This window comes from Myotis lucifugus, unplaced genomic scaffold, assembly GCF_000147115.1.
Source record: "Myotis lucifugus unplaced genomic scaffold, Myoluc2.0 scaffold_162, whole genome shotgun sequence".
NCBI classification, from domain to species: domain Eukaryota; kingdom Metazoa; phylum Chordata; class Mammalia; order Chiroptera; family Vespertilionidae; genus Myotis; species Myotis lucifugus.
The window spans coordinates 2,373,988-2,383,021 of record NW_005871210.1 but is presented as its reverse complement, the minus strand read 5'-3'; the positions used below and the strand labels follow the sequence as shown (position 1 = coordinate 2,383,021).

At 42.0% G+C, this 9,034-nt stretch overlaps 1 protein-coding gene across 1 annotated transcript in view; it reads right to left on the bottom strand.

Moving 5' to 3' along the window:
- Positions 1–1,903: 1,903 nt before the first annotated feature.
- The window catches only part of CFAP58 (cilia and flagella associated protein 58), an 89,915-nt gene continuing 82,784 nt past the window's right edge, over positions 1,904–9,034 (bottom strand). The window contains exons 16-18 of the mRNA XM_006095945.1: positions 8,430–8,549; positions 5,966–6,099; positions 1,904–2,015 (exon numbers count right to left, since the gene is read on the bottom strand). Of these exons, the coding sequence (XP_006096007.1) occupies positions 1,904–2,015; positions 5,966–6,099; positions 8,430–8,549 (366 nt within the window). The remainder of the gene's footprint in view (positions 2,016–5,965; positions 6,100–8,429; positions 8,550–9,034) is intronic.

Sequence of the window (9,034 nt, the reverse complement as noted above, 5' to 3'; positions counted from 1 at the left end):
TCTTTGCCATACTGGGATAGATCAAGAATCATAGGCCCCATTTCCCTAGAGAAGTGACCTTTTTATAGTTACCAAGGACTCAGATGGATTGGCTATCCTTCAAAATGTCCCAAAGCAGTTGGTAAAATATCCAGTGTTGTGCATATTATCATAACTGCCTTGCTTACCTGCAAAAGCTTTTGTCTCAACAGAATATGGTTGGCTCTGTGGGAAGATAGCACCAGTGATTTTCAAACATAGAAATGGCCCCACTGTGATCCTGTAGGTTTAAAGTGCTCTCAGCAAATTCTCTAGGGAACATACCCATTCGCCACAGCTGATGGTCACACCTCACCACAGAGAGGTCAGCTACATGGAGGTTGATTTCTCTCTATAATTCTCCCTCTGGAACCATTGGGGAGAAATGGAAGACCCATTCCCAAGCCCTTAATCACTTGCACTTCCCAACAGTCGTCCCTTTGTCCGTCTGAGGCCACCCCCAGGCTGCCAGACCCTGCTTTGCCCACACACTGGAAGAACCAGAAGGATCCCTTCAGAGCAGTCCTTGGTCAATGACCAACAACATGAGGCATATGAGCACCCCAGCTCCCTCACCCCTGATGGCGACAACTCTGAGATGTTATTACACTGTCTTCAGAGTTCCCTGCAAGATCCGGCCAAAGTCCCCAGCATTGCACTGGACTTGACATTGCACCCTCGCTGGGTTCTCCTTCCCTTCCCAGTTCCACTTCCCCACTCTTACTGGGATTTCTAAGATCCCTTCATAATAAATCACTTTCATGGCCATCATAGCCTGGGGTCTGCTTCTGGTGTCAACTGAGAGAGACAGCCGAACATGCAGAAGATGCCTCTGCAGTCCCAACTCTGTATAATCTGAACCAGCATCTTGGGTCATTAGTCATCTGCTCCTCTCAGTGGAAACCTTCGTCCTGTAAAACAAATGGATGATCCACTGCACGGTCCTTGTTCATTCCTGAGCTTACTCCTCAATAACTTTTAAAAATTACAGAACTCAAGTTATTGTGAGAGAGATGGCCAGAGTGTCCTCGCATAATATTACGGAGGGAACGTTGAATGTTTTCCATCTAACTGTGGCTTCAACGAAAAGAAAATACAATGGATTCAATAGCTCAAAAACGCTGACGGCAGCTTATGAAGCCAGATCCCTGTTCTATGTAACTCCATTCTGCAACAGTGAGGTAGAAAGGAGAGCCTTGAGAAGAATACCAGCCCAAATCCCTCTTTTCACAGTCTTGAAAAGGAACCAAATGCTTACGTTAAACATTTCTCACAGAACCTCTAAACCTTACTTACTTTGCCAAAGTAAAGACCAAAATCTCTACAAATACTCCTTTTTAATTTTTATGATGAATATTTATTATGTCTCTTTGCAATAGATTTTCATACCCCAGGCCTAAAAAGGAATTCCACATAGAAATCATTCTGAAAGCGATTAACATTATTTAATTGTAAGTATGAATAATTAAAATAGATTCTTACTAATAAGAATGCACTGCATTTCAAAAATGTTTTTTAAAATATAAAATGTCTTCAAATGCACCCATGTCTCATAACAGAGAAATAAAGGCCCACAACTTCGTGCGTACGGAGTGGCTAGATATGATGCATTTCATATCAACCAACGCACGTGGTCGTAACGAAAGACCTGCTTCATGCCATGGGTCAGCCTAACTGAATAGATATAATTCCAAGCTGTTCCTATCCATGTGGACCGAGTAGAATGTCGTCACTCTTATTTGTACATGACTACACATGTTCTTTCCATCCTGTAATCTAAGCACTGATTTCTGTAAATTCCTAGGGAGTTTGAAAGAGACTTCTCCAAAAGGTTCCAGAGCAAATGTCATGAGCTGTTCAACTGGACCCAGCCAGCAGCTTCGAGTTAGGATTGCACTTGGGGTGACTTGCTGAGGGGAAATCCACCCCCAGTAAAACGAGGGCCAGTTGGTTTGCCCACTGGGATGGCGACATCCATGGATGTTTTGTCCTTGTGTCTGTAAGAGAGGAGGTGAGAGTTAACCTCCTGAACATGGTTTTCCTCTTTTAAGTCTGGCGTTCTCTAAGTTCACAGGGTGAAAACTGCTTTATTAAAGCTCCAGTTTTAGACAAGGTAGTTGTTTAAGATCTAATTGGGTGTTTGCTGGTAACACATAGACTTAGGGAAAGACACAATTAAATCTTCCATCCTAATGGGTAGACGACCTCATTATAACTCAAGCACTATGAACTTAAGGCTCCTCTCATTTGTAATCCCCTTCCTGTTTTATAAAACACTGGTTTAGTTCCACAGATCAGAAGAATCTTTCTCTTGGCTCAATGATAATGATTCATTCATCATTTATCAACTTTTATATTCAAAGTACCAGTACTAACATAAATATTTACCACACAAAGGTATCTTCATCAAACTTGGGCATTTATAAAAGCAAGTTATCCTGTAGCTTTACACAAGCAGCAATTATTATTAAAGAGTTTAAGATGCAAGAAAAGCCGGGAAAGATAAATAAGATAGTACATTTAGCAGTAAAGGGAGTTCTACCATAAAGTCTACAATGTATCTTCTATATAAAGCTCCTTTAAATACACACACCCATAGCACACATACACATACCACACATATACGCACACATATTTAGGTTTCCTACAGAGGTACCTTAAATTTACACAAATTACCTATTGTGTAATTAGGGTTCTTATGAAAATCAACTCCGGAATCCCTTTTTAAAATAAAAATTAAGCAAACTACTAAGACCAAAACCAATTATATTTGACAACTAGGAATGACTTACTTGAGGGGAATAAACCCACATTTTGCAAAAAAATCTGACTGGTACTTCAGACTCTAGACCAGCCTCAGAGGCCCAGTAGGGGAGTCGGGGGCAGATGGGTAGGGGTACAGGTTGGGACCGAAGCATGATAAAAAGGGTGTTTGGAGGGGAAAAACAAAAGAAGGCAAAAAGGTAAAAATGATATGAGTTATTTTATAAAGTGCATGTGTGGGGAGAACATCTACAGAAATTATTCTAAATTATTCCATTTGGAAAGAACCTGTAGAGGATTGGTTCATCAATCCAGCCATCTCTTAGCAGAGTTGATTTCATTATTATAAAAAAAAAAATTCCTCCCTAAATAGAACAAAATGGAGTGGACCCAGCAAAGCAGATCCAGCAAAGCGGATTCCTTCCAGCACTCTGGCAACTGCCTTCCTCCTGACTGTAGCTACATGCAGGCAGCTCTCCTCTCCCCCTCTCCCCTCCCCCGCCCTTTCTGGCCTTAAATAACCCCATTTTTCCTCTTTGAAGGAACTTATGCTTAAAGGCTTCTCACTTGGCCTAAGCTGACTAATGGGAATAATGTCTCCTTTATATTCCCCTTTTCATGTATTTATAATTCTCTTCAGCCGTTCTCCTTCCGATCTAAACCACGTCAGCACTTTTGTTTTTGCCTGGGCTTATTTTCCTTCAGCCCCTTTCATAGATTTTTGCAGTTTCTCCTCGGAACTCATCTCTCTGTCTACCTCCAGTTTACAGGTCACCAGCTAAAAGGAACCACCAGTGACACTCCAACCAGGTCAGAGTGGCTGCCAGTAACGAGCACATAAGGGCAAGAGAGGACAGGTAAAGTCAAAGATTCTGCTAGAGCAGCACTGATAAGACTTTCATGCTGAGGGAGTACCTCTGTACCTAGGCAGTGTCCACTAGACCACTGAGCCGTGGAAATGTAACTAATGCAACTGAGGAACTAAATGTTTAATTTTATTTCACTGTCATTCGTTTCCATTTAAATAGCTACAGGTGGCATATGGCTGGAGCCCTGAAGTTCTGGCAGATGGCAGTTGGGAAGGGCTGAGTTCACAGAGGGACGCCCTCTATGGACTCAGCATGCTCTTTGTGTCCAAAAAAACTCTGGAAGAGGGGGATCAATAAGGTCAAGGGAGACTAGTCCAGTGATGGCGCGAACCTTTTGAGCTCGACGTGTCAGCATTTTGAAAAACCCTAACTTAACTCTGGTGCCGTGTCACATATAGAAATTTTTTGATATTTGCAACCATAGTAAAACAAAGACTTATATTTTTTATATTTATTTTATATATTTAAATGCCATTTAACAAAGAAAAATCAACCAAAAAAATGAGTTCACGTGTCAAATCTGACACGCGTGTCATAGGTTCGCCATCACTGGACTAGGCCACCCAGGGCCAACCCAGAGGAGGTAATCAGCTCTAGAAAGATAATCAACAGTTTAGCCAAGCTAGCAGTTTGTTGGTGGGTAATTCATACCACCGGTCTCCGAAATGAAATCCAGAAGGTGAGTGACATGACGCACTGGGGACTGAAAAGAAGAGAATGGAATATATATATATATATATATATATATATATATATATATATATCACACATACATATATATTCCTTAAAAATTAAAAATCTCGCTTTACTAATAATTAGTCACAGTGTGACAATACTATTTGTATGTAATTTGTAAATTAAAATATATTGGAGGTAAAAAAATATTCTAAAATTAAAAAAATTTATTCTAAAAACGACATACATATATATTGGGAAGCTGCAAGTTCAAAAATGTTTTACTGAGAAGGCTGCACGATACAAAAGTTTGAAGGTCACTGATCTAGACACCTGCCTCCTGTAGAAACTAGCCATTGGACAGTTTATAAGCACGCCTTTTAGTTTCCTAAAAGAAAACTACAGTGTTTCCACTCCACTCATCTAATTCACATCAGTAATGTCCGTGGTTCTCAAACTTCAGTATGCACGGAAATTGCCTGTGGAGTGATTAAACTGCAGATTTCTGAGGCCCGTCCAGAGCCTGCTGAATCCTAATATCTGGAAATAGGGACTGGGGGCTGCTGTTTAATACGTCTCGCCAGTGATTCTGAACCAGAGAGTTGCTAGACCCACACATTAAGGCAGACTCGCCTAAATTAGCTATAATTCTTCGCATATTTTATTCTAACAAGGAACTGACACTGAAATGTAGAATAGGAGACCATTCTCATTTATAAGGGTAGAATTTTTACTGGCAAGTGAATTTGCATCCAGTTTCTTTAAATAGATGTTTGCCACTAATGAATCCTAGGCAGATGCATTCAAACCCTCTTTCACCATGTCCCTGAAATGCCCGTGTGGAAGAAATCGAAAACTTGACTTTCAACCCACCATGTGAGCCACAGTGCAGTGAACTAGAGGAGTTGGGTAATGCCACACAGCCAAGCCAAGGTTCTAACCTACTGCTGTGGGCTCACTCTCTCACCCTCAGACCAGGCAAATAACGATAACAAAGGAGAAAAGACTTGCTCCTTGACATCCAGGCATCCTGAAATGCAAAATGCTAACCTGGCACCTGCATTCTAGCTCCCAGAGGAATGAGAGCTCACATCGATACCCCAATGCAGATGCTGAAGTCAGTTGCTAGACACAGAGATAGTTTATCTAAATCATAGGTGAAAATTATTCACAAACTGCTCGTAAGTACAGTGGTACAGCTGTACTATAGAAAGAACAGCTTTACCAAACCCAGACGCCAGACCCACTGGCAAAATTACCTGTGGTTTTCAATGTGAATAAGCTGAACAAGGCTGACTGTGAACATCATTTGCAAATGCAGTTATGTCATGATCATTTCCAAATTGTGAAAACAGTGTGAAGGGGGGAAAAAAATCACACTTTCCCATGGGCCACATTAGATCTACCAGTGAGCAGATAGTAATGGATCCCTGTTAGGGTCCAATGGAGAGGCCTTAGTATCAGCCGAAATACTGATCTTGCTCTGATACATACCCAGTGAGTGACCTGTACAATGTCAATTGTTCACCCTGTGATTTAGTTTACCCCATGAAATCTGCAACTCTGTGACTGTACACCAAATATCTTCCCATCCGCCGGTAATAGGCACACCAAAATTAGAACACTGGTCTGATTCTTACTTCTGAAGGTGCTCTTTACGTTTCTGAGCGAGGTATTTCTTCTTTAAATTCATTAGTTCATTGCTAAGTTTTCCCAGCTCATACTTATACTCTTCGCTCTGTGATTCATACATATTCAATTCTGAAGACAAAACCTAGCATGGCAAGTAAAACAGCATGAACAGAAGACATGCAGTTAGACATATGCTTTTTCTGAAAAATCTTTTTAACCTGCTGCCATTTCCCTCAGTGGGGCTAGAGGTACAAAACCAGTGTAACAGTTAGCCTGCACGCTTCTACCAGGGCAAGGCCTGTGTTTGGGCAAAAATCTGGCTGAGGGCTGAAGACTCATAATCCAGGCACAAATCTAAATGAAACCTCATTCGCCTGCTTAACAAGGAGAACTATCAGGCAACATTCAACAAGCTCACACATGAATGATGTGATGTGTTTCGAGGAATACTGTGAGGACAGACAGAAAAACTCCCAGACACACAGTATAAAATTGCCTTTAAAACCTTTTTTAGAAAACATTCAAGAAAGATATCACTAGGGAGTGTGACTCATCTGAGGATTATGGTAAAAAATACAAATAAATAAAATATCTGAAGTCACCCTGCCACCACCCCACTAAGCAGGAATTCAATTTATGTGGTTTCTGCTAAATGCCTGTCACCTCTTTATTGTATTCTTTGGGACTAGTCACAGGTTCTTGCTTTATCCCAGCACTGGGATGCTTTCTTCTATGAACCGGGGAGCTATGACATGTGCATGGGGGAGTCTAATGTACGTGAGGGCTGTAATAGGAAGTCCGATTGCCTGCCTCTCCCATTGTGTGTTCAATAGATGCTACTGATGTCAGGCTGGGCAAGAAGAGTGGAAATTTACTCACCGGAACAGCATGTGGAAAGCTTGCCAAAGCTAGGGGTGCTCCCCGCAAAAACCAAGGGCGGAAAAGAAAGGCTGTTGTTCTAAGAGACGTGCACTTGACTCGGATTTATTTTTCTTCTCATTCAATTTTAAAATTTTGTCTTTTGAGTGTGCATCTGCTTCTGAACCCTCCCCTCTTAATTGCTGGGGAAATGATTCTGACTCTGTTATCATGAGCTAAAGGATATGATTTTCATGTTGGAATGAAACCTGTCTTAACAGTTAAAGTCTTAGAAACCAAGACCTTGTGAATGTGGAATTTCCTAAAAAAAAAAAAAGAGTCCAGATCATGAGGACAAACTTGCCAAGAGACTCAGTGCATCTGCCTCTGAGCCGCTTCCACCATTGGTCATATTTCATTCAACGTAAAAAAACACACCCAGATTTTCTTAAATAAAGGGTTAAAGTGACAAAAGGCTCTTATGAGCCATCAAGTGCAATCCGGTGCTCGGTGTGGCTTTCTGACAGTAGTGTAAAGACAGACATGTGCTTTTCTAGTCTATACTCATCCCTGGAAAAAAAGCTTCTATTTTGTTTGAAATATTCAACTATTTAAAGGGATGAAAACAATCAAAAGATTATGCCTCATGCAAAACTCAAATTATGTCTCAGGATGATCATGTGAAATGAATACTTAGAGTGATAAGTTGAAAATTAATGTTCTAATTAGACTTCTGTTTCATCTGCCTTTTTTAACTAAAAGGATGCAATTTTGTCCTATTCGTGAAAGGATCAGTACTATATTAGAAGCATGACATCTATTTTACCCCAGGCAGGAAGGCAATAATTACCACCCTCAGTGCCCAGGTAAGTGCCAGAATCCAGCTGGTGTGTGCTACCCTCTGTGCGTGTGTATGAATCAGACTCCCCTGACATGCCCAGAATATCAAAGTACTCACTTTGAAGAAAAAGCTCAAAATATAATGGGAAAGCATCGTTTTCTAGAAAACTTTAAAAAAGGCATGTGTAATGGTAAAACATTATTATCTCTTCAATTGAGTTCTTATGTCATTTAGAAAGGAATTTATACTAAGAGGTTTCCTCAGGGTTTTATTTCCCGTTCATGGCAATTTGTTTGATAGAAGGTCATGAAGCAAGGCCCCAAGGGCTGGGGAGGAGCTGGTACTTCGTGTGTGTTTATTTCAGGTGGAATGGAAGAGCAAAAATCAGCATTGTCACGGCGATGTCCTTCAATGGGCAATGGTGTTAACGTTTCCTTTGTTCTTCCCCACCATCCAGATCCCCTATAACCATCTTGAGATCATCCATACAAACCCTAACCCCCAATGTCCATCCCATTGCCATCATCTTCTCCCTGACTCTCTCCCCACTTGCTCACTCCCCTCTTTTGGGAGATGGAGAATTGTGGGGTCTATCAGTCTAGGAGCAGAGGGGTAGCTCTGAGGCTTGCCCTGCTCCTCCTGGGAGTAAGGTGCTAAAAGGGCTGACCTCGGTGGAGTAGGGCATTTGGGAAACCAGCTCCTGGAGCTGAGGCAGCAGACTTGCTCAGGTGTGTTCCCCAGAGTTTGGCCAGGAAAGAGCAGAGGCTACTCACTTTAAGCTGCTTGGTCTTCTGTTGCAGCGTCTGGCGGTAGATCTGCAGCTGCTCTGCAGCCTCGGGCCCGGGCTGCCGGGCCAGGATGTGCTTTAGTTCCACATACAGTTTCTCCTTTTCCTGATGGGAAGCATAACCACAGTGGAGATTAACAGCCCCAGCAAGACAAGGAAACTGCCTTTGCAGCACGGTCAGGATGGTTCGGGACCATCCTAAGCTACGTCACAGCTCCATGCTGATTACATGCACCCACAGATTCATTCAATCATGCACTGAGCCAACCCTGATCAAAGGGCTAGGATGTGCCCAGCATTTGGCTACAAATAATACGGCAGCTAAGGAAAAGAGAGTCCCTTTCTACCTAAACTTACGATCACAGGACTGAGACAAGGGCAGTGATGGAAGAGCTGGACAAAGTGTTACCTCAAGGCCAGGAGTGGCTACTTCCGGTTGCAGGAGCTGGGGGAGATTTCACATAAATGGCACTTAAATTGTCCCTTGAAGAATGAGTAGGAGTGTCCCCCAATTAGAGAGAGAGAAAAGGAGAGCTCTGAAGGCCAAGGGTTTAATAAGAGGACAGAGGAGTGTAATCCAGATGAGCAGGT